General features: G+C 40.7%; 1 protein-coding gene across 5 annotated transcripts in view; it reads left to right on the top strand.

Moving 5' to 3' along the window:
- fhit (fragile histidine triad diadenosine triphosphatase) overlaps positions 1–27,199 on the top strand; it is a 218,279-nt gene that overhangs the window by 45,785 nt on the left and 145,295 nt on the right. For all 5 annotated transcript variants that reach the window (XM_062986671.1, XM_062986669.1, XM_062986672.1 and 2 more), the window contains exon 3: positions 20,837–20,946. In XM_062986671.1, coding sequence (XP_062842741.1) covers positions 20,841–20,946 — 106 coding nt within the window. In that variant the 5' untranslated portion in view covers positions 20,837–20,840. The remainder of the gene's footprint in view (positions 1–20,836; positions 20,947–27,199) is intronic.

Here is a 27,199-nt window from a genome sequence, read left to right on the forward strand (position 1 = left end):
TGAAGATGGCCAAGGCTACAAGAAGATTGCCAACACCCTGAAACTGAGCTGCAGCACAGTGGCCAAGATCATCCAGCGTTTTAAAAGAGCAGGGTCCACTCAGAACAGACCTCGCGTCGGTCGTCCAAAGAAGCTGAGTGCACGTGCTCAGCGTCACATCCAACTGCTGTCTTTGAAAGATAGGCGCAGGAGTGCTGTCAGCATTGCTGCAGAGATTGAAAAGGTGGGGGGTCAGCCTGTCAGGGCTCAGACCATACGCCGCACACTACATCAAATTGGTCTGCATGGCTGTCACCCCAGAAGGAAGCCTCTTCTGAAGTCTCTACACAAGAAAGCCCACAAACAGTTTGCTGAAGACATGTCAACAAAGGACATGGATTACTGGAACCATGTCCTATGGTCTGATGAGACCAAGATTAATTTGTTTGGTTCAGATGGTCTCAAGCATGTGTGGCGGCAATCAGGTGAGGAGTACAAAGATAAGTGTGTCATGCCTAAAGTCAAGCATGGTGGTGGGAATGCCATGGTCTGGGGCTGCATGAGTGCAGCAGGTGTTGGGGAGTTACATTTCATTGAGGGACACACGAACTCCAATATGTACTGTGAAATACTGAAGCAGAGCATGATCCCCTCCCTCCGGAAACTGGGTCGCAGGGCAGTGTTCCAGCATGATAATGACCCCAAACACACCTCTAAGACAACCACTGCTTTATTGAAGAGGCTGAGGGTAAAGGTGATGGACTGGCCAAGCATGTCTCCAGACCTAAACCCAATAGAACATCTTTGGGGCATCCTCAAGCGGAAGGTGGAGGAGCGCAAAGTCTTGAATGTCCGCCAGCTCCGTGATGTCGTCATGGAGGAGTGGAAAAGCATTCCAGTGGCAACCTGTGAAGCTCTGGTAAACTCCATGCCCAGGAGAGTTAAGGCAGTTCTAAGAAATAATGGTGGCCACACAAAATATTGACACTTCAGGAACTTTCACTAAGGGGTGTACTCACTTTTGTTGCCGGTGGTTTAGACATTAATGGCTGTATATTGAGTTATTTTGAGGGAAGAATAAATTTACACTGTTATATAAGCTGCACACAGACTACTTTTCATTGTGTCAAAGTGTCATTTTGTCAGTGTTGTCCCATGAAAAGATATACTTAAATATCTGCAGAAATGTGAGGGGTGTACTCACTTTTGTGATACACTGTATATATTTTTATTTTATTTATGCATTTTCTCCCTTTTTCTTCCAATTTAGCATATCCAGTTAGTCTTCTGCTGCTGGGGATCCCAACTGCATCCAAAAAAGGTATATTCGCCTGCCCCACCCACTTATTAGTTCGGTCTTTTCCCACACAGCAGACTGATTGCCAATTTTGGCTGCTTCATGACTGGGGAGTTCAGAATCCCAGCGCTGATGCACTAGCTGAAGTAACCGAAGGTTTTCTTCCCAGTCTTGGCAAGTGACCACTGTGGGTAGAGTCAGAGAGTCAGTGTAGCTATATTTATATGGACGAGGAAATTATTCTTATCAGTAACAACATATTACAAGGTCATGGCATTTACATTTTCATTTTAGCAGACTGTCTAAATATTGAGGGTTAAGGGCCTTGCTCAAGGGTCCAACAGTGGCAACCTGGCAGTGGTGGGGCTTGAACCGATGAGCTTTCGATTACTAGTTAAGTTCCTTAACAACTAGGCTACAATAGCGTTTAGCTAGTTAAGTATATTGTGTGTGTGAGTGGCAGTGATTCTACCTCACAGCTTTATGTATTCCTGCGTAATCATCTATCCAGTCTTCATGAACAGTTACTAGAGTAAACCAGTGAACTGGATGCACAAATTTAAATAACATTATAGAACTTTCTACGTTTCACTAGTAGTTACTGAATGTATTTTTTAACACTGCATTTAGAAAAGAAAACTTATGGTAAACTTTAAAAGAGCACACTATATGGCCAAAATGATTGTGACACCCCTTCTTCTTATTAAATCCATGTGTTTCAGCAACAGTAATTCTAACAGGTTCACATGTTTGCCTCTTCTCTCATGCCAAATCGACCCCAGCGCTGCTCGCTCTACCATACATTTTTTTGATCACACTCATCAGAGCGCGGTCGCACCGACCGTGGCCTTCTGCTCGCCGAAAATAAAAGGTCCCGCTCTGCATCTCTATATTTGCAAATGTTTTGAAGCCACTTGATTGAAATGGTAATGGCAGCATCTGTGGTTCAGATGAAGCTGTCAGAGCTCTGCTGATCTGATAAGCATCCACAACATCTCTGTAAAGACTTGCTTGACTTCTCAGCTTCATTCTATGTTGCCATGAGCAAACTTTTTTCTTTAGAAATGCTGTCTGATGGGGTGAACTGGTTTCTTCCGAGTGTTTTTGGGTGAATTCTTGGGGGTCATTAGGGGCGGGATACAAAAAATCCATGGAAAATTAGAGGCTAGCCTGTTTTACTATCCAAGCCAAAATTTTATGCAATACAATTTATACAGTTTTATTGGATTAGATTTTATTGACTTTGTTTAGTTTTATTGTAATTTTGTAATTACTCCTATTGTAATGTTTTGTTCCTAGTCTTTGCTCTTGAATGGAACTGCACATTCAGTGCTTGGTAAAATACAAAACAAAACTTTTTAAAGTGTTATTGCTTTTAATATAAAAAAACATACTGCCGCCCACACATTAAACCACTCATGCATTGCTGATATAAAATATCTCCCATTCTACAGCTACGAGTGACAGCTCTGCACAATGCAGGCCTATTTCTTTTGTTCTTTTTAATAATTAATTGCATTGTTGTGCTGTAATGTTTCAGTCTACTGTATTTTTTATTCATTTCAATCCACCATTATCTCTGTGTGACCCAGCGATCCCAGGTTAAGAACCATCACAGCCACTTTCAACACTGTCAGTTATTGTAGGATGTAGCGTTCTCATTTTACGGACTAAATCAATTTAGAGCCGCACGAACGCAGTGCAATTCTCCTGGTAGGCTAATTTCTCTGCTGAATCTAAATAAGATTATTAGGTTGAGCTCTGTCATAAGCGCCATTGTGCTTTTCCAGCATACCAATCATCGTCCCCTCACGCTATGAAAGAAACGCTAGTTCTATTCCGTTCACAACGCGGTGTCAACACGGATGACAAGGTTACTCAATTTATTCCGTGCAGCGCTGCTTTATTAAATTCGAGCATGCTTTGCTTTCCCCTGGGGTGGGGCACTGTTTATTAAAATGTGTTTGTGTTTTCTCATCAGCAAGTATTTTGTTTTTGTTGAATATAATGCAAATGAATTGTAGATCTGCAGGCTACCATTCCGTCGCAGGGTAGAAATTGTTTACTTTGTACTGTTGACTAAAAAGGACCTGTTTGGATAAAAAGGGCTGAATGATTAGAGACATTTGCCATGTGTATTTACAGTAAATGAATTTTATTAAGTCTATTTATACTTGTGTTCCTCACCATGGAAACTGAAGACTTTTCTCAGATGTGACATAAACCTCGTTCACTTGTCTTGGCAGTCGAGAATGACAACTGCACAAATGAGTTATTTTTACAATTACCAAAAGATGGGTTCCATAGAGAATACCTTCACTTTCTTTCTATACTGGTGCAGTAGCACCTGTACATTATATAAAGAGCTCTGCAAAATACACTACCCCAAAAATTTGCATAGCAGTGCCTATTTCGTAACATGTGGCGGTCAGGAATATAACAAACGTTGGGCTGATGGTAGTTCCAAACAGTTCACATGTTAAATACAGCAGATATGATGAGTGACTTTGATAGGGGCCAAATTGACATGGCCAGATGACCGGATTCAAGCATCAGTGATCTGATTTAGGGACTAGCCATTTACTGCCGACAGGTGGTTGGTCGGCCAAGACTCATTAATGCCAGACGACATGAAGGCTGTGGTGTCTGTTTGGACCAACAGATAAACAACTGAGACTCAAATTGCAGATCATTGTCATCCTGAGTGGATCAAAGCCTTCTGTGTAGTGAGCTGCTCACACTAACTCCTACCCACCATCAAAAGCACCTCCAACTGGACATCAGAGCAACTGAAGAAGGTGGACTGGTCCCTCTAATCCTGCTTTCTCCAGGATTACATAGAGCCGCAAATGGTATGGCACCAGGATGCGTTGTAGGACCATCCACCTTGCAACGTACAGAAGTTGAAGGACCTGCTGGAATGTCCTGGTAGCAGATGGAGTCCCTGTGGAGTCCGTGTCTCAATGGAAAAGAGCTTTTTGTCAGAATATTAGGTGCATAGTACTAATATGCAATTTAAAAAGATTAAACCAGCTAGCTAATACTGAATTGTGAAGAAGCCTGGACATAGAAGCCGTGTGCATCCAGGAAAGAATAAATAATCGCCACTTTCTTGGTGACCTTTTGACATTTTAAACCCAAGCTAAACCTCAGATTCAGCCATAATAGTTGAGAAATAGTAGCGTGTAGCGTTAAGGATCTCCCCCTCTCCCTCAGCACCGAGCAACAGCGCTCATTAGCGTGCACTTCGCGACCTAAGGTATCTGTAGGTGTCTCCACAGGCCAGTCCCCGATCCCTGCTTCTATCATAATTGCTTAGTCAATTTAACTCGGGGTTCACAATGTGTCCTGTCACACTTGTGTGTTTTCGTTCCCCTCGGTCATTGGGATTCTAGAGCTCTAATTGGCTGCAGTGGTGCTACTCGTCCTGAACCGTGGGACGCCGGGCTCGTTCCAACACTCCACGAATTCCATAAAATCATAATTCACTTTCTTCTTTAACCTTTTAAAATCCATTCGTTGAACTTTTCTTTTTATTAAAAGGTTAAACATGCTTTTAAACATTATTAGCTCTACAAACAGTATAGGTCTGAAGGTAGAAGCAAAGAACCAGTATATATACTGATGAGCCATAACATTGTTTCTACACACACTGTCCATTTTTTCAGCTCCACTTACCATATAGAAGCACTTTGTAGTTCTACAATTGCTGACTGTAGTCCATCTGTTTCTCTACATGCTGTGTAAGTCCCTTTCATGCTGTTCTTTAATGGTCAGGACTCTCACAGCACCACTACAGAGCAGGTATTAGTTGGGTGGTGGATCATTTTCAGCACTGCAGTGACACTGATTTGGTGGTGGTGTGTTAGTGTGTGTTGTGCTGGTATGAGTAATTGTATCAGTAATTGTAGAACTTCAAAGTGCTTCTATATGGTAAGTGGAGCTGATAAAATGGACAGTGAGTGTAGAAACAAGGAGGTGGTCATAATTTTAGACCTGATCGATGTATATACAGTATATACATATATAGGTATGAATAAATAGATACAATAGAAGCAGTGGTATAGATTATAACCAGTAAATACATATAATTATAAATATAACAATTTAAAAAGTATAAGCAGCTTTAGAGTTTTAATAGTTCTTTCACAATCATTCTGTATGTGTCAAAGTGGAGGCTTAGAAAAAGTGATTCACAGCATAGACGTTTTATAATTGGATATTAATTACCCTATTTAAACTGCTAGAATGGTTTTATACCCTGAAAATCACTCATGTTAAACAGTAGCAGATTTGAATATGTGCAGACTAAGTACCCTTAAAATGATATATGATTCTTTATGCGCTCAATAATCATCCTTAAGATGTTCTGTTAAGAGCAGCAGATCTTTTTTATGACTCCAGCATTGCTGAATAAATGTAATTTGTGCATTTGTGTGTTTTTATATGCTGTAAAAATATCTAAACACTGTGTGTCTTCCACTATTTGTTCCCATGGTTGGCTGTTGAAAGCAGTAAATATGTTGTTTTCCAGGAAAAATGAGTAGAATGAGCTGATATTTGGCGGAAGCTTAAGGTATTGTGAGAAATGCCTCATTGTCATGTCTCGGAGTATAAATCCAACCAGGAGGCTGTAGTCGAAGCGCCGGATTGTCTTATTCTGTCCTTTCTATTGTCACAGGATCTTTAAAGCTGACAGTTTGAGCACACAGTTCCGTCTTGCTTCGCCGTCACTGAACAGCTAGCGAGGACATTATTTGGCTCAACGCTCTGGTGAGAGGCAACTTGTGGGAGCTTGATAGACAACACTATTCAAAAAGGCCCACACGGACTATTGTCTTCCTATTGCTGCAATTCCATCCGCCCCATTCAGGGATAACCGGCTCTCTTTGCGATCCGCGTTTTGACATCGATGATCTACACAATGACTGTTGATGCTCCCTTGGAGAGGTTGTGTACGGAGAAGTCAGTTTAAAAACGTGTCCAGGGTTTAACACAGAAATAGTCCTTGCTATGGTTCGACAAAATCCGGGGCAGTTTGGGATATACACAGATGAGTCAAAGCATTGTGACCATCAGCCTAACACCTCTTAATACCTCTAAAGGCGTCCTGTGGTATCTAGTAGCAGGATGTTACCAGCAGGTCTGGATGATGTGAGGTGGATCGTCCTACAGCACATAGTCTAGAAGGAAAAGAGTCTCATTGGACCAGACAACCTTCTTTTATTATTTTCTTTTAGGGCTTTAATCTGTCAGTTCCGATGCCAGCATGTCCATTTTGGGCAATTCCAAGGGTGGATAGAGGTCAGCATGGGCCTGCAACTTCGCAACACTATATACAGAAGAGTTTGTTGCACTGTGTGTTGTGTATTACAATATTCTGGGGTGGCACAGTGGCTCGATGGATAGCACTGTCACCTCACAGCAAGATCCTGGGTTCTATTTACAGGTGGAGCGGTAAGGGTCCTTTCTGTGTGGAGTTTGCATGTTCTCTCCATGTCTCCGTGGGTTTCCTTCAGGAGCTCCAGTTTCCTCCCACAGTACAAAGATGTTCAAGCAAGGTGCATTGGAGATATAAAATTGTCTATGACTGTGTTTGATATAAAAAAAACAACTTGTAACCAAAGTGTGTAAAACAGGATGTTAAAATCCTAATAAGTAAATAAATAAATTACAATAATCTGCGATTTGAGCCACAGTAGCCCTTTGATTGGTCTATACCAGATCCGGTTGTCTTTATATCTTCAATCTTTTGGCTTTGATGAGTCTTGCTCGCCCAACCACCAGTCGGTGATTCATAATTTGTCCCTTCTTAGAACACAGTTCTGTTTTAGAACCATAACACTCATTTGGTCCATTTTAAACTTACTCTTTAGGTCTTTAGGCCTGATCATATCTGCTGTAATTAACGTGTTACTATAAGTAACTACCATCCGCCCAACAGTTGATGTATCCCTGACTGTGACATGCATGATTGTTACAAATGCATTGTTGTTTCTGCTTATCAGTGTATGTCTGTGTATGTAACAATATTGTTTATTGTCAGATGTTCTTCCTTTCTTTTAGAATAACATGCTCACTGAGCGTCTGTCTTTTCTCCCTCTGCATTTCTGGCCAGACTGCCTGTGAGATAACGTACCCCGGGTACAGTATGCCTCATTAGCCAATGCCACAACATGCTTTTAATTTAGAAAAAGTGCTGAGACTTTTAGGGAAATTCGCATGCGCTTGGTTGCTTTCCATTAAAGCGAGTTATTTTAATAAGCCCAGTGGATTAGCCAGAAGAGCTCAGTTTAAAAAATCCTCTGTGCTCTCAGGGTATTCTAAATATGTCTGGATTTTTTGTGAGGTTTTATTGCAAGATAAATAAAGTATATTTTGCTCTGTTTATGACCATGGCCACTTTTCGAAGGAGACTTTAAAGTATGTCTGTGGGAATTTGTGCCCATTCAGTCTAAAGAGCTGATTTGTATGGCTGGGTGCTGATGTTGATGTTGCAGTTCATTCCAAAGCTTTTCGGTGGTCATTGCTCTATCTGTCTGTCTGTCTGTCTGTCTGTCTATCTGTTCCATCCATCCATCTATAATCCATCTATCTAACAGGAAAGGATCCTCTTTAAACTGTTGCTGCAAAGTTGGAAGCATATCAATTCCTGTATATAATTGATTTATTTCATATGTTAGCAGTTGTTGTGGCTGAAAAATATAAATGTAAATATTAGAAGGAGTGTTCCAATACTTTTTGGATTTGATCTTGATAAAAAACTGTTTTCTACTTAGTATAAAACGTTCTGCTGAAAACCTGAAGCACGTCTGTATTTATAAAAGGTAAAAAACGGCTGAACATTTTATTAACTTTAACCAGCTTCTGATGAGCAGATTAAATCCACCCACTCAAAGTCGTCGGAGCTTTAATGGAAAGGAAATGTGAGCGTTTGTACAAGATATTTAACACGGGACATTTTGCAAATGTCATTACTTGCTTTTTAGTGCCAAATACAAGGAATTTTAATATTCATGTCTTTTTTTCTTGCAAAATTAAATGAATATAATTTGTGATGAAAAAGACCTTTATTAAACTTCTATTTACTTTAATTAAAGGTTACTATTCTTACATATTTTTTGTGTGAGACCGAGCTAAGCCATAGAGACATGACTTGATGAGTTAAGTGACCTGCACAGAGCCCTGACCTCAACTGTATTAACACTTTTGGAATGTATTGGAATGCCACTAGTAAGTCAGGCCATGCTTGTTCAACGTCGGTGCATAAAGGGGCACAGGACCTTCTTCCTGTGATGCGACAGTGCTAACCAGCGAGCCACCGTCCCGCCCAGCATGTATTAATCATAGAACAGAAGTCAGTAGCAGTGCAGGGAGATAAAATATAGCATGTTCATGCCCACACACTTATACGCCTTTAGGTATTAAATGAAAACACACTTACCTACAATTGGTGCAAAGATTGATCTGAAGTCCAAGGACCTGCACATCCAGTCAAATGGGCTTTTTAATTTAGCTGCTTTAAGTAGGTGGTGAACAATAACGTGGACTTGATTAAAAATCCGTTTTGAATCTGACGTCAAGACACTCTGGCTCTCTCTCGCTCTCTGTCCGACCCTGTAGGCCCGTCTAATCTCTTAAATATAAATGTTCTCTCTCACAGCTCACTAAGCTTTATGCTAAAGTTTTAATCGAAGCTCAAAACGCACCATTTAATTTGTAGCACTTATCCAGGCCTCACCTCTGCCCGTTCTTATCAACTGCTTTATGATTATAACGGCAAGTCCAGTAAAAACAGTCACCTGGAAAAGCCGTTCATTGTTCTGTCTACTTATTAAAGCTGATTTGGTGTAAATCGATCACACCGCACGAGCTCGGAAAGATTTACGATTCGCATGTGCACATTTTACAGATTAAGTGATCAGACCTTTCTGTAGTTCATGTGCTGTAAGTTATTATAATGCCGAGCGGAGAGGAAAGGATATCTTGATGAATATGCACGAGCACACAGCGCGTATTGATGAATTAATGCTAATTAAAATAAATGATTGTCTCAGGGTCTATTTTTCAATGACCTAAATTAGAAAGTAGGTGATAGGGATAGGGGAGAGAAATGAGGCGCTTGTTTGGTCAGATCCATTTCATTTGGAGTCATATTTTATGCATTAGGGGCCGTCTAATGCAGCGTACCTTGCTTCTATATTTCGCTGTTTAATCCCTGATTCCTTCACTTTATTTAGTCTGTACAAACACAGTACCAGCGATGAGTTTTAATATGTGCACCAGGGACATGATCAAATCCTAAAAAAATCATCTTTCACTCACTGTCCATTTTATCAGCTCCAGTTACCATATAGAAGCACTTTGTAGTTCTACAATTACTGACTGTAGTCCACCTGTTTCTCTGCATGCTTTGTTAGCCCCCTTTCACCCTGTACTTCAATGGTCAGGACCCCCCACAGGACCACCACAGAGCAGGTATTATTTAGGTGGTGGATCATTCTCAGCACTGCAGTGACACTGACATGGTGGTGGTGTGTTAGTGTGTGTTGTGCTGGTATGAGTGGATCAGACACAGCAGCACTGCAGGAGTTTTTAAACACCTCACTGTCACTGATGGACTGAGAATAGTCAACCAACCAAAAATATCCAACCAACAGCGCCCCGTGGGCAGCATCCTGTGACCACTGATGAAGGTCTAGAAGATGACCAACTCAAACAGCAGCAATAGATGAGCGATCGTCTCTGACTTTAAATCTACAAGGTGGACCAACTAGGTAGGCGTGTCTTATAGAGTAGACAGTGAGTGGGCACGGTATTTAGAAACTCCAGCATCACTGCTGTGTCTGATTCACTCATACCAGTATACATACTCATACCATGTATTTTTTTCAAAGAAGGTTATCAGTGATTGATATATACTCATTTTCAGACTAAAAACTTCAAGTGGTATCAAAGCTAAGCAAAAAAACATGAAGAACTCTCTTGACCTTCACAGGTTTAGCTGTAGAAGTAAAATATTTGTCAGGGACCTGGAGGTGCTTGATAGTTCATTGAGAAAGTGTAGAAAGTTCTGGAATTTGCCAATTATTATTAGCATTTAGAATATTTTAACTTCAATCAGCCCAATATTTAATAGATCCCAGACTGTTACCTGCACCATTGTTAATAAATGTTCACAATCATGCACATTTTCAGGTGGTGGTCCTGATGTTTTGATTTATCAGTGTATTGACGTTTCTTTCCTTACAATGTACTGACTTAAAATGGCTCTAATATCTCAAATTTACTGATGACGACCTGGGAGATCACAGCCAGAACACGATGATCAATCTCTCATGATGGATCGTGCTTCACCGAATCATTTGAGCCATGTGTTGGCAACATATGCTACGTTACGAGCTAAATACGAACGTACACGTTCAATCGCGTGATAAAGCAGCCGGCGCACGGCTTTTGTCGTGAATTTATAAGCCAGTGACGGATAGCGGCGTAGGAACTGTATTTTTCACCGCATGCGTCTCTGCGGCGTCGTTTTGGCTTGCTGGCTCAACTCCCAAAGAAACGTATGGAACATCCCACAAGTGCTCAATCACTTAAAAGGTCAAAGCGACAAAGTAATCAATGGGACGTCGGGGACTTTTTAGCGAGGCGAGTAGAAGTGGGATGAACTTTCTCTGAGCCCGTTTAGTCAGGCCTACGTCCACGGCAGCCTGTTTGCTTAATCTCATTTCCATGTTGGAACGTTCCACAGGAATCATTTGTGTACACAACCAAATTGGATCTCTGATGGTCTAATGTTTAACACTCGCTGCTTTAAATTAGGTGAATATAACATTCAGGTTAAGTAGGCATATCAGGGGAACGTCTTTGTTTACTTTTGGAATAAGGGCAGAATCAGAATTAGGTTTAATACCCGGGTAATTAGGAATACAGAAGACTTTGACCTGACCAGCAAGGGGGGTAAAAAAATCAGTCTGCTATCATTTTAATTACTATTTAGGTACACCTATCTATTATGTACAGTCTTTGATTATATTATGAGCTACACCTACCATACAGATGGACAATGTGGGTATACAGTTACTGACTGCAGCTCATATGCTGCTCTGTACACTTTGTCACCCCTGTACCTGCTTTATCAATTTAAAAAAAAAGAAGTGTACAAAAGTATGTGGACAGCTGAGCATTAGCTATTTGGACAACCTAATACAAACACTTGGGCTTGAATAGCAAAGCAACCCCAAAACATCACTGAACCTCCTTCATGTTTTAATAAGACCTACCAAAAAGCTCTGATTTTGTTTCCTTTGTGCAAAGTCAGTTGTTAAATGACTGTATTGTAATAGAATACAAAGGTACCAATATTTAGGGCCTGTATGTCAATATTTAAGGCCTGTCTGTATGTCAAAATACTTTATTTTTTCTGTTTGAATGATTCTCATTTTTCTCGCCATGCTTTTGTCCGTACGCAGTATTTTCTTGTATTCATATTTGTGATGTACAGTCTTCTTCTGAAGAGAAAGCCTTGGGCTTTTTTGAATAGAAGCAAACGCCATTGTAGGTCAAATGACAAATATTGAGAATCTTGAAAAGAAATTGACCTGAGAAAAAAATATATAATTCTTTATTCTTAAAAATATTTCCTTTTAAAAGTCTGCAGTATTTTATAATAAACAACATTTTTATTCCTTTTCTGAAGGCTTCGTTGTTGTCTGCCCGTGTCTACATACAGACAGTTTCTTAAACACTTCAGAATTAACCTGTATTTATACACTATTCATACAACCGCACCACAGTTAACAACAATAGAAACGCACATCCAGCACATCCTAAAGTTATTCCCTACTGTACTTTAACTTGCTAGAGGTGGAAACAAAAGAACAGTCCAGTATGTGAAATTCCAGACTAATAACATATTTTAAACTAATTGGAGTCTGGGGTACTTATTAGCGAGAACCACAGGCTAACAGGAAAAGACTGGAATACATTTTGTCAACCTTTCAAGTCTTTCAACAGGATGTTCATTATTAATGCTCCCGGTATATTTGTTGAACAGATTAAACAAAATCGAACCATTTTGGTAAAAACGTTTCTACAGGTTCAACAAAAACACACAAAAGCTTTGAAATGTTTCGAAAAGTTTATTTGTGCCCCAGTTTGTGCAAAAAACTTGTTTATGAGCCTAAATGCACATTCAGATTTTTTATGTTGTATACACGACAAAATGCACATTGAAGTTGGAAGTTAGCAGGAAAAAAAGCACCTGTGTTACATTTTTATTTAGATTGTATTAATTTATTGTCATTTTGAACCAAAATCAATGGTTTTGCTCGAAGCAAGGTTTTGTTTTATTCCTGATGATCATATTTTCCTCCCTGAAGAAAGATGCTGTAAACAGATGACGATGGATGTAAAATGTGAAAAGTTAGCAGAAAAATACAGCATCTATTACTTAGATTATTTATTATTTAGATTGTATTAATTTATTGTAATTTATTTAAATATTAATCAACCACACTGCTTTTCAATGTGAAACTTTGGGCGTAATGTAGGAATACTCCGGACAGGGAATCAATCCATCACAGTGGATAGCACTCAGTGGGTAGCACTGTCGCCTCACAGCAAGAAGGTCCCGGATTCGATCCCCAGGTGGGGCGGTCTGGGTTCTTTCTGTGTGGAGTTTGCATGTTTTCCCCGTTTCTGTGTGGGTTTCCTCCGGGGGCTCCGGTTTCCTCCCACAGTCCAAAGACGTGCAAGAGAGGTGAACTGGAGATACAAAATTGTTCATGACTGGGTTTGACATTAAACTTGAACTGATGCATCTTGTGTAACCTGTAACAACGTGTCCTGTCATGAATGTGACCAAAGTGTGTAAAACATGACGTTAAAATCCTAATAAAGAAATAAATCACAGGGCATTGTTCTTTACTCAGATATTATTGCCAGTGCTAGCATAATAGATCGCTGTGCCACCCGAGCACCTTTATTTATTACACTGATTTATTAAATGAATAATAAACTCAAAAACCCAGGTGTCCAACACTATTACAAACTTTTATCTTGTATATAATATGTTGACTTCTTCTGTCTGATCAGTTCAAGGACCTGAAAAATAATGTTTATGTGCTGGAGAAAGTTTGATTATCTCCATCAGTCTCTTCAAATTCCAAGCAAAGGCAGAGAATTGTTGTTCATTATTCAGTTGTTCCGCCCACAGGCAGACGCTGGTAACAATAAGAACGTGTAGCGCGGATCGTCTGACGTTAAAGAAAACTGATTTGAGAGCAAACTTTTTTCTTTGCTGTCTTCCTTAAGGTCTGCTTTTCTTCCACTGGTGCTTTCAGAAGGAAATAATATTAGCGTCCGGCTCCTCTGATATTTTCTCTTTGTGGTGATTCTTCTGGCTGTGGAGGAGATGAGGTGGAGATAACCGTAGACCATCCTGACGCTTTTACTGTTTAGTCGCTGCTGATCAGAAAATTGAATCTAAATAAGATTTCTCAATAAAAGCCACGTGTGGCCGTTCTACACGATAAACAGCGGCGATATATGCGGCGAAGGGCTTTCCATTAAACGTCATGATGAACGCTATGGTTCCTGTGACAGGTTTTCTCTTTCTGAAGCAGTTCTTTCTCCTCGAATTTGCATACAGAATGAAAAGAAGGATTGTGTTTTATAGAAATCTTTCAATTTCACAAAAATTTGATATTTGAAAGTTTCTTTCGCTTTGTTGAGTGGTCATAATCTTCTGGTTTGTAAATAAAAACGAGCGGCATTGAAATTTCCCCATTCGTTTAGATTCTGATGACTTGAAATGACTCTGGTGAAGTGTCGCTCAGTCTCCTCAGTCTATAAGTATTTAATTACTCATTATCAGTCACACACACACTCACACACACACACACACACACACACACGTCATAGTCAATTAATGTCAACCGTGCCGTTAGAGAGCGTCTGGCAGCTTCAAAACAATGATGAAATCACTAAGTGCTGTGTTATTGATGTAGCAATACTTCTGGGATCCCATTTATTCGTATGTCTCCCCAACAAACAAATTTAATGAGAAGCGGCTCGGTTTGTTTCTGGTGAATTCTTTACACTCGAAGCTCTCGCCCTCTGAGCTGATGCTGCTTCGATAAACTATACTTATCAATAAACTAAACCGACAGTGAGAACTCGGTACGCTTATCTGATCTCGGGTAAACCAGCACTTAAGAAGAGAGATTTCATCTGCATGAAAAATGCACTCAATCATTTCATGTGTTTATTAGCCCTAAAATAGTTTGGCCTGGGCACAGCCAGTGATAATACGACAGCATCTTCTTGTAGGTGACACTGTCAGCTTTAGCGGATGTGCTTTACATCAGCAATACAACATGAACACAAAGAGTGTTGTGACAGTGGTAGCCTAGTGGGTAGAGCTTTGGGCTATGCACCCACTGTTCCTGTCTGCCCCAGAGGTGGCGTACAATGGCTGACCCTGAATTCTGACCCCAGCTTCCAAACAAGCTGGGATATGCGGAAAAAGAATTTTGTTGTTCTGTACACGTGTAGATGCATACACTACAAATAAAGCCGTCCTTCTTCTTAAACCTAACCCTAATCACACTTGATCAAACCAAGTTCTTAGTATTTGGTATGACCCCATATCAATCTTACCTGGACTTCATTAGTTTGTGCAAAATCTAATGATCCATGTTAACACAATTTTCCATAGAGCATTTTAAGATATCACTATAATAGTGCATGTGACGGTCAGGGCTGTATGTTGGGCTGTCACTTGCAGTCCATGTGTTGAATGCAGTAGCTCTGATGAGGTATAAAGACCTGAGGGACTTTGATAAGAACCGAATCATTATGACCAGATGACTGGATTAAAACAGCAAGGGGTCTTTGCAGGCAGTTTTGTGGAGTACCCATAGACAGTAGCCTGAGGAGGGACAAGTGACCATAACTCATTGATGCCAGGGGACAAGAAGGCTATAGCTTTTGGTTTGGACCAACACATGATCTACTGTGGCTTAAATTGTAGATCATTGTCATACTGGTGATGAGTTTACTATGACAACAAGTGCATCACACCCTGTGTAGAAAGTGGTCATGTAGGTCTTGTACTGCATTTGTTCAAATTTTTCAGTTCACTAACTAATGATTTACTGTTAAGAGTGTTAAAAGCTTAATGTTTTACTATTTTTTGGCTTTTTTGCACTGGAGTGTTTCATGCTGGGATTAGGATTGAATTATGCAGACCCCACACTTTCGTATCACAGAAGATGATCATTTAAAACCAACCTGAATTGGGACGCCTCTCGCAATTGTCAGGAGAGCCAAATCCATCTCTAAATCAGTCTGGTTGTCTCAGGTTGGGTTGCGACTCATTCACTGTTTGTATCCACTCGCTTCTCTGAAGCTGAAAACTCATCCACACACAAAGTTCTGAAACCATTAAAAACTGGTCACCCATGCCAAAAAACCAGACAGAACTTCTGAACACAACTTCTCTTGAACAACCAGTGGGTGAGGTTAATGTATTGTTAATGCATTGTTAATGGATTGTTAATTGCATTTTAATGTGCGTATAATTGCAATATTCATCTAATACGTAAAAAAAAAAGATGAGCTCAGGACGAGCAGAGGCTCAGTTCTGCAAACGCTCACCTTTCTGAGCAGGAGCTGGAGATGCGCCTACACTCGACTCTGTATTTATCGAACTGATGGTGAGTGCAGATCTATGATCATTTCTATCCCACTTCACATAATCCCGTTCGTAACTAAATAAAAGCATAAAAAACCTCATGCCGGATCAGCAAACCCGCTCTGAGAAATTCGATCCACAGTGCGCGATCCTGTTCCTCAGATAACGGTGGTGCAGGCTCATCTTTCCATTTTTCAGCACTCAGCAAAAGGATAAATGTCACACGTGTTCTGTTGATGTTGTTGCTTTTATGATTGAGAGCATATATGAAAAGGATCTTTTAAGAAACGTTAAATGTGCATCATTAATCAGTGCACCCGGATAGACGCTTCACGATTGACCTTTCAGAAGTGCTGGCCCAGCTTTTACGCCAGATTCATCTGAGCGGCTCGGTACGTCATGACTCGGATCTGCGCTCGATAGGGACAGATGGCAAAATGAAAGTAGTTTTATTAATATTAATAGACATCTGACCCTCCATTTTAATGAATCTGGGAACACTTACTGCCGGCAGTTGTTTAGGGAATTGAAATGATAGCTATGCATTATTAATCAGGCTTGTATACACAATGTAAGAGATAGTAATAAGTTAAATGTGCATGGAACAATCCAGATTGTTATCCAAAAATTGCTTTAAATTAGAAGCTACTAGAACATGAGTCTTCCTGACCACCGTCAAATCTTTCAGAGCCTTACATTGCCATGTGCCTAGAGGCAGCTGCGCAGATTAAAAACATCTGTATTTGGGACTTGTTTAGTATTATTTAGAAGAAAATAAGAGTATAAGGATACTTCTCATACTCTATATTAGCGCAGTGGTAAATTGCTATCGACCGGCTGGGCATCTACAGTACATACAGGCATGATTGGCTATGTCTGAGGAGGATTGAAGTGCTCGATGCCTTTTGATGGACTGGTGTTATGTATACGGTGTGCACACTATACAACCCTGACCAAGATAAAGCGGTGGTAAAATGTGAAAATTAAATAATACATAAAAATGAAGTAATAAAGAAAGGTGATGAGCCTACGTGATTGGATATTAGATTTTGGGATTATGTGGATTATTTTTGGGAACACAAGTTGCACCTGTACACACTACAGTTTCAATAAAAACTCCTGTATGCACCAGCGCATTCAACCTGTATGCACCAGCATACAGGTTGTATGCACCAGCGTTCTGTTTCACCTGTCAAATTTAAAAATTTGCATTACCTGTGCAATAAAGTGGAATCAGATGCCAGTTTCACTTCACCTGCCAACAAACTCATACGCTTCATATATAGCACAGTATAGAACTTTAAGATTATCTGCCCTTTAAATCAGCCGTTTCACACTTAGAGTTCTTACTTAAAGTTGTATTGATTTATGTTTCTTTCCTCTGAAGCGTGTGTTTACATTTGCTGCTCGGTGGCGTGGGTGCACGACCCTGTCCACGGTTTTCCGAGTGTGCTGCCCACGGGGGAAAAGCAAAGTGTTTTTTTAAACCATGTTCCTTGGTTCCAGCTGCAGTTTTGGCCAATACTTATTACTGAACTTGTCTGTAAAATACCACGACTGGATGGACTTTTTGATTTGGGGGGTTGTTTTTAATCTCAAGGTACCGGCACATATTTTTTTCTGGAATTGCACCCTGTGTGGAGATGGAGCGGTACACTGATGAACCAAAACAGCTCTGAAGCAGTCAGGTGGTATCTGGTACCAGGACATTACCAGCGAGGAGGATCGTTCAACAGTGCATCCTGGTGTCAGATTTTCCGTGGCTGTTTATATGATTTTGGACCGGTCAAACGTCTTCTGTTGCTCTTTTGCACCACGGACCTGTTTCATATAAGATATCATTTTACAGACCGGCGGGGGTGGGAGGATTTAAAATAAAATTATACAACGAGCATAATAAAAAACACAAAGTGCATAACAATACTACTCACCAATGATGGAAAATCAGCGGGAACCCTGAGATTTTTTGCTGCAAAGACATTTGTTTCTTTTGCTTATTGTAGCTCCCTTATGGGCTTAATTTTTTGGTATCACATGACTAAAATAGGTACGTGTCAAACACGACAAGAGGAACAGAAGGATCTTATTTGTTCTTTTTGTGCAGCTCGGTGATAAATGAGTCTGTGGCCCGGTGGTTGGTGACCACTGCTCTAAAGTCCAGTTCTGTTGGCTGAACGCTCACTGTAGGTGCACACGAGTTAGCATGGGCCCTACAGTATGATCCATTCTACTGTCCTTGTTTCTGTTATAAAGCTGCATGGTTGTTTGCTGGATTTAATGAACACACAAACTAGAAAGTCTGAAGATTATCTTACAAAGCAGCCACTAGATTCACATTATTCTTCTTTCTTTATGTATTAGTTTTGCTGTGTTTTTTTTTGTGTTATAATGATGTTATATGCTCTTTCCTTTAATATTTACATTGTAAAGCGTCCTTGGGTATATAAAAGGTGCTATATAAATTGAACTTATTATTATTATTATTATTATTATTATTATGAGGGATCTTCACAAAGTTTCTGCACTATTGTATTTTGGTTATAAGCGGTGATGGTGGGAGGAGGAGTAATCGGTCGTGTCTGAGAGACTGAGAGACGCTTATAGTCCGGATTTAGCTCCATCTGATTTCCACCTTTTTGGACGCTCAAAGAAGCTTTAAAGGGAAGAAGATTTTCATGTGATGATAATGCGAAAGCAGCGGAGCTACGCAGTGGCTACGCACTCGAGCAAGAAAATTTTTTGCTGATGGCATTAAAAGCATTGCAAAGGAAGGTTTTTGAAATTCTTAAAAAATAGAGTTTAAAAAGTGTGGAAACCTTTTGAAGGACTCTTCATATTATTATTCTGATGATTAAACATTGAGCAGCAGATGCTGAGGTAAAAGTTACAGATATGCATTAAACATTTGATCTCTATGACACCTGGTTTGTATTGCCAGTGAGGCTCAGATTTGCCCGCAGCAATCTCGTCAACAAATTATACATGAGACGCTTTATATCACTAGATAACTGATAATTGGGAGTCAAACCAGCCTGACACTCCGTACGTTTTGTACACAGTTACCTGCAAACCAAAAGACATAATCAAACCTGACGCGCTCCTAAATTGACAACACTGTCCGTTAAAAACATGTAAATGTGTATTAATTGGATCATAGCGGCGCTCGCGCTAAACTAATTGCTACATTCTGACTCTTAATTGCTGATGGACCGAAATCCGCTTTGAATGCTAATGGCCGTAGCAGCTGGTGCACAGACGCTTTCTGTTCTGCGCGTTTTTCTCCCCCTCATCCTTTGCTTTTCTGGAACGTCTTCCGGGACGGTGTCCAACGCACGATGGGGGCGCCCGAAATTTGTGTGCGCTTGGATTTGTGTTGCACGCACGAGTGTGGGCGGGCGTGTGCTCTCGCTTTCGTATTTCTGAGACGGAATAAAAGAATAAAAACGCTCTCTCATTATCTCTAGGCCGCAGCCCTGCTCTTCCGCCGCTCCCCCAAGACCAGCGAGGGGTGCGTATAATCACAGAGGCCTAATTTAACCCCATTACGATAATTTATGCGCATGTGAAAAAAGAGAGCAACCTCTGCCACTCATTACATATAATTAAATGAAGAGAAACCGGTCATAGTCAACATATTCCACTCTTCTTTTTTCTTTTGTTTTCGTGCACTGATTACTGTTTTGTTTGTCTGGCCGGTTTTACTCTTGCTGTTTCTCGTAAGACTCCTGATTCCTTGGCGGGTGGTTTATCTCCACGCATCCGAGGGCACCAGATGCGACAGCGGCGATGCATTTTTAGCCTATTGATCTGATCCGTAAGCTTCCCGTACACCGTAAAAAGAGACCGTCGATATGTTTGTAAGAGCGGGTGGAAAATAGGCCTCCCGGTGACCGTGAATCCCTTTTGACACTTTATGGATCCCTCCGTCTGCCATCTCTGATCCTGGCTTTTATGTCATAGCCGGAGCCCGGCTCTCAGCTTTTAAAAATAGCCAGTTTGTTTGTCTCGGCTCATCTACAGAGATTGCGAGTCTTTCTCTGCTACGGCCGAGCACGTGAAGTCCAATCCCTCGGCGTCAATTCCAACACAGACGTCTGGGTTCGCTTCAGTTCTGATCGCCATTTCAGATGAGTTAATGAGATTTTTGGAAATAATGTAAAACAGTGCTGTAGTTACGTTGCCGGACAGATTAGAATTGTTTCAAGAAAATGGATTTGGTCTAACGGCATTTTTATCCATTTTATCTGAATATCCACTTTTTGAGTGAATGGAATTCATCCGGGTTTTAATCTCAACATTTGCCACCCTGTACAGGGTCTTCCTGCCTTGTGCCCAGTGTTTTCCGGTGAAACTGGTCCTGCCAGGACTCTGGATACCAGGATACTGTGGTTAATGAAAATAAAATAAAATTTTATTAAATTAAAAAACAAAATTGTGCAGTTTGGTTTACCTCAGGGTTCTGTGCAGGCCGCTGGAGATTTTCTTTATGAACCTTGTTTTGTTGCAAAAGGCTCGATCCTAATCTGTTACCTCAAAGTAAAGATAAAAAAAGTCTGATTATTTACTTTATATAGTTGATTTGATCCATCTGTTTCCTATGGGTTTGGCTGAAACACCTAAAATAATTATCTAAGGGGACGCCTACATACTTTTGTTCACAGAATGTATCTATCAATCATTTTAAACCTTTTTATCTCTATTCTGCTTCTGTTTAAATCTCTCTCCTCATTATATTTTATCTTTTTTATGTGTATGATGCCTTATTATTATATTTTATTTTTATTATTCTTATTATTTTTGTGCAGTAAAAATTGAAAAGGATTTTGGAAGTACATCTGTTTCTGTTTTTCCTTCCCCAGAGCGATGGCTACTCTCCGTTTCGGACAGCACATGATAAAGGCCTCGGCTGTGTTCCTGCGAACAGAACTGTCCTTTGCTCTGGTTAATCGGAAGCCTGTGGTGCCAGGACGTATCCTTTTGAGAACCTCATGTCTGTTGCGTTAATGCCGGGCTGCACCACAATGTCGGCTCACGGAGCAGGTAGGATGCTTGTGTTTGGTTTTTTCTTTATGTCCGTACTCGACTGTTTCCTTTTTGTGCTCGGGAGAACATCGTCATTGTTGCTCAGCAACAGGTTTGATTTCGGCTTGACCTTCGGATCGAAGCGGATGTTTTTTAGTGGAGGCTCTGCAGGAGGAAAATTCTCCAAGCGGTAAAAAGAAATGTGGAAAAAGCTGGAAACAATAAAATTATATATATATATATATATATATATATATATATACAGGAGTTGGAGAAAATAACTGAAACACCTGGTTTTAGACCACAATAATTTATTAGTATGGTGTAGGGCCTCCTTTTGCGGCCAATACAGCGTCAATTCGTCTTGGAAATTACATATACAAGTCCTGCACAGTGGTCAGAGGGATTTTAAGCCATTCTTCTTGCAGGATAGTGGCCAGGTCACTACGTGATGCTGGTGGAGGAAAACGTTTCCTGACTCGCTTCTCCAAAACACCCCAAAGTGGCTCAATAATATTTAGATCTGGTGACTGTGCAGGCCATGGGAGATGTTCAACTTCACTTTCATGTTCATCAAACGAATCTTTCACCAGTCTTGCTGTGTGTATTGGTGCATTGTCATCCTGATACACGGCACCGCCATTGGATGCACATGGTCCTCCAGAATGGTTCGGTAGTCCTTGGCAGTGACGCTCCCATCTAGCACAAGTATTGGGCCAAGGGAATGCCATGATATGGCAGCCCAAACCATCACTGATCCACCCCCATGCTTCACTCTGGGCATGCAACAGTCTGGGTGGTACGCTTCTTTGGGGCTTCTCCACACCGTAACTCTCCCAGATGTGGGGAAAACAGTAAAGGTGGACTCATCAGAGAACAATACATGTTTCACATTGTCCACAGCCCAAGATTTGCGCTCCTTGCACCATTGAAACCGACGTTTGGCATTGGCACGAGTGACCAAAGGTTTGGCTATAGCAGCCCGGCCGTGTATATTGACCCTGTGGAGCTCCCGACGGACAGTTCTGGTGGAAACAGGAGAGTTGAGATGCACATTTAATTCTGCCGTGATTTGGGCAGCCGTGGTTTTATGTTTTTTGGATACAATCCGGGTTAGCACCCGAACATCCCTTTCAGACAGCTTCCTCTTGCGTCCACAGTTAATCCTGTTGGATGTGGTTTGTCCTTCTTGGTGGTATGCTGACATTACCCTGGATACCGTGGCTCTTGATACATCACAAAGACTTGCTGTCTTGGTCACAGATGCGCCAGCAAGACGTGCACCAACAATTTGTCCTCTTTTGAACTCTGGTATGTCACCCATAATGTTGTGTGCATTGCAATATTTTGAGCAAAACTGTGCTCTTACCCTGCTAATTGAACCTTCACACTCTGCTCTTACTGGTGCAATGTGCAATTAATGAAGATTGGCCACCAGACTGGTCCAATTTAGCCATGAAACCTCCCACACTAAAATGACAGGTGTTTCAGTTATTTTGTCCAACCCCTGTATATATATATATATATATATATATATATATATATATATATATATATATATATACCAACAAGGCATAACATTATGACCACTGACAGGTGAAGTGAAAAACTCAGCAAGTGAACATTTAATCCTCAAATGTGTTATATCCTTGATGTTAGAAGCAGGAAAAATGGCTGAGCGTGAGGATTTGAGTGAGTTTGACAAGGGCCAAATTGTGATGGCTAGACGACTGGGTCAGAGCATCTCCAAAACTGCAGCTCTTGTGGGGTGTTCTCTGTCTGCAGTGGTCAGTATCTATCAAAAGTGGTCCAAGGAAGGAACAGTGGCAAACTGGCGACAGGGGCATGGAGCGGCCAAGGCTCTTTGATACACGTGGGGAGCGAAGGCTGGCCCGTGTGGTCCGATCCAACATACGAGTTAATGTAGCTCAAATTGCTGAAGAAGTTAATGTCCATTGCATTTGCACCTTCAATATGAATGTTTTCCAAAGTGTTACAAACCAACCCCTAGAGTTATTTGGTTATTAGTAGGGGTGTAGGTATACTTTGGGTTAGTTTCATACTGGGCTGTCTGGGAAGTTTCTGCATCCGTTTGGCCTTTAAAGCTTTGGTTTGTCTGTAGTACCCATGCTAGTGCTAAGTCAGCATGTTATTCTGATTTCTCCTCTGTTTACATTTTGAGTGACCGTGTTACGATTTTAAAATCGGAAATCAAAACCAAAGCTGATGTCCACTGTTTAGTGCAGCTGCACATTAATGGATGCTAACAGCTAATGCATCGTCTCAGAAGATGCCAGAGTGCAGACACAGCACAGTTAATACCCCAGAATAGGCCGAGAGACTTTCAGGTCAGGTCAGCCCAGCCATTAACACACAATTAGTTTAATACTGATTGACACGTTTCTTAATCTGCAGCAAAGTAACACGTGCATAAATTCATTTTTGTGTTATCACTTTGCCTGTACAGTGTGTTTTATGTGAGGTGATTATTTAGTCATAGGGACTGCAAAGATTTGCAAACCCTCATTAATTCTACCTTCACCTATTTTCTTGCCTCGAATGAAAAAACTTTTTTTGTCTATTAATCTTATTGCCCAAGGTCTGCATGCATATATTGCATATAGTTGCATGACTCGTATCACTGATTTGTTTAAATAATGTGCTTTTTGTGGAATATTAATCACTCCTAGGCCTTTGCGCGAGAGATGTTAAAGTGCTGCTCAAGCTTATGTAACCTCTTCTCATTTAGATGAAGTACATTTCTAAAGAGATTTCTCATAACTTAGCTACACACTCCTGAAGGCTTGAGGGGAAAGTGTTCTGTAGAAAATACTTTAGCGTCTTTTAGCCAAATCTCAGCCTGAGATGTTGTGTCCTGGTGACCATAAGGGGGAGGACGGTAGTGAACATTGGTGCACAGGTTTGTGATGGGATGTTGAGCCACTGATCATACATCGATGAGCCAAAAGATTAGGTCCACATCCAAATGTCGGCTGTAGTTACTTGATGGTAGTTCACATGTTGAATGCAGAAGATATGACCACGCATTAAGATCTAAGATCATTATGGCCAGATAAACAGTAAAAAGTGCTTACTGGCTACAAACCGCTGACAGGTTGTTGGGCGGCCAAGACTGATGCTGGAGAACATGAAGGCTATGGTGACTGGTGCTAACCAACCCTTCTGTGTATGGGGCTGGTACAGACCAGTCAGAGCGCCCATGCTTACTTCTGTCCACCTCCGAAAGTGCCTACAATGGGCATGCAAGCATGAGAACTACACATTGGAACAATATAAGAACATCAGCTGGTTTAATCAACCAGTTACTTCCAAGATCATGTAGATGACCATGTCCAAGCAACTGAAGAGTAAGGGTCTTTCTGATAGGCCCAGCAGATTCAGCCTGGCTGTGATAGGGCAAGAACCATTGACCATCCAAATATTGGTCCAGTATATTCTAGACTCTTTTTTATTATGGCTCTTTGTTAAAAGGACATTTTAGAAGCCTGCTATTGTGAATTGGTGGCTTTGTGGATAAAGTACTGGACTATTGACTGAAGGTTTATTGTCCGAACCCCACTGCTGCCACATGTTCCCTTAAGCAAAGCCCTTATCTCTCACTTGACTTGTATTTTGTCTCAACAGAAAGTTGTTTCGAATTAAAGCAACTGCCAAATGTATAAAAGTAACGTGTGTCTGAACTCATGATTGTACTCTGCAGGTATACGTACAGCAGACATAACTGTTTCAGCTATTTCACATTTTACACCACAAATCCCCCTGTTATGTTTGTGTTAAAGCTAAGGTTCATGTTGTTTCAGTAAATGTGTGTGTATCGGCAAGTCTGATGTGTCTGGTCCTCGCTGGACTCATTTACTTGCATTTGGCATAGCATGTGGGGATTTAGATCAAAGCTGCTTCTGTGTTCACATCTGCACCGAGAGCAGATTTGAGTCGGATTTGCCGCATGGCAACGATGTTTCTACCTCTGCCTGCTGTCGGACCCCCGAGGTTCTAATGAATACCTTTCTGACTGCTAAAAAAGAGACGTCAAATAGCCAAATAGTAAGAAGTACCTTCAGGAGAGTCTCTGAAGCTGTTTGATGGTTGACTGGATTCCAAGCTGAAGAGTGGTGAACTGGATCTCTGGATGCTGGATCATGGAGTGGATTTTTAGTTGTTTGGTGGTAAACCAGATCCAAGGCTAATGGGAGGCAGAAATTGATTGTTGATTGATGGTAAACTGGATCTTAGTCTGTGTGATGGTATACTGGTTTTCATGGTGCTGAATGTGTATTAGCTTTAGAGTTTTTGGATGATGCACTGGATCTCAGGCTTATGTATGGTAGACTGGATCTCAGACTGATGGGTGGTAGACTGGATCTCAGACTAATGGATGGTAGACTGGATCTCAGGCTGATGGATGGTAGACTGGATCTCAGACTGATGGGTGGTAGACTGGATCTCAGACTAATGGGTGGTAGATTGGATCTCAGGCTGATGGATGGTAGACTGGATCTCAGGCTGATGGGTGGTAGACTGGATCTCAGGCTGATGGATGGTAGACTGGGTCTCAGGCTGATGATTGGTAGACTGGATCTCAGGCTGATGGGTGGTAGACTGGATCTCAGGCTGATGGATGGTAGACTGGATCTCAGGCTGATGGGTGGTAGACTGGGTCTCAGGCTGATGATTGGTAGACTGGGTCTCAGGCTGATGATTGGTAGACAGGATCCTAAACTGATGGATTGTTGACCGTAGATGTTGTTTAATTTTAAACTGGTTTCCAGGTTATTCAGTGGTATTGACTGCTGAAAAGTAGACCTGATTTGAGGCTGTTTGAGGTTGAGCAGGATCTTAATCTGTGTTGGTATACAGGATCTCAGTGCTGAATGTGTTTCAGCTTTCCAGCTGTTTGATGGTGGACTGGATCTTATGCCTGATTGGTGGTAGATTGAAACTCTGCTGCTGGAAAAAGAAACACTTTCATCAAATAAAAAAAATATTTTACCTGTCTTTTAACATCAATAGACAAAAATAATGTTCTCAGACTGTTTCACCTGGGTAAATGTGTTGTCCGACTATTTTATAAATGGATTTAAATACAGTCATTAGAAATAGAAATAATATTATTGTTGAAAAAGGGCAAAAACCTCCAATAAATCATCTGCAGAAATGCCATTGCTCGGTTCACTGAAACAGCTATTCGAACATGTACTGTTTCATTGTTGCTTTGTTTTCCCTCTTTACGAACCTGTTTTGATTTTGTATTTATTGCTTTGGACACACAACTATATAAATATATTTTAGGAAGCAGGTGTGTGTACCAGGCGAGCGAACTCTTCAGGGAACATCATGAATGTCTCGTATATTTCCAAACCAGGGTCATTCCAACGGCGTCTGTATTGAGTAACATCTTGACTAGCCTATTGCCTTTGCTGATACAAGAAAACGGTTGTCCCATATAGGTGATACATAGGCTGGTAAAATGTTCAGATGGAGGTTTTATAGTGTCTACTTAAGTGCTCTCCGGCTGCTCGGGTCCCGTAATGGATTTGTGGCTAAATTAACAAGATGAATAGACACTTATTGTCAAATGAATCTGACTGTTGATTACTGTTCGTTGCAAGCGAGTAAATGAATTTTCTTTTCCAATGACGCAGATGAATTGCGTACAAAGGCTAGTCCAGTCGTCCACATATCGCGATAATTGATTTTTTTATTATTTGTTGATAGCTTCAAGGCTGGCTTAATAATCTGTACACTTACTGTATGAAGAGACAGAAAAGACAACATTTATACTTAACCTTGTGTTAATGTTTTCTCTTTCAGGATTAATAGATAAACTGTGTCATTAAAAATAGACCTTCAAGTTTTAATTAAAAAAAACAAAAAACTACAGAACAATATATTCTTAAGTTACTTCTTAAGTATATTCTTAATAGTGTTTCAACCAACCATATATAATAAAATCAGCTCTAGTGTGTAATTGTACACTTACAAGTGCTAACAGGGTATGTGATCCTAATAAAGGTACCAGTATGATTAAACAGTATTTAAAAATACCAACAACCCTGCTGCACCCCATACACTCATTCCAGAACAACACACTACTATGTTATTACCACATTATAGTCGATGCAGTGTTGAGAAGGTCCATCACCCAAACATCATCTGGTCAGTGTGGGTTTCTTTTCATT

Source organism: Trichomycterus rosablanca, chromosome 24 (assembly GCF_030014385.1).
Source record: "Trichomycterus rosablanca isolate fTriRos1 chromosome 24, fTriRos1.hap1, whole genome shotgun sequence".
Taxonomy (NCBI): Eukaryota; Metazoa; Chordata; class Actinopteri; order Siluriformes; family Trichomycteridae; genus Trichomycterus; species Trichomycterus rosablanca.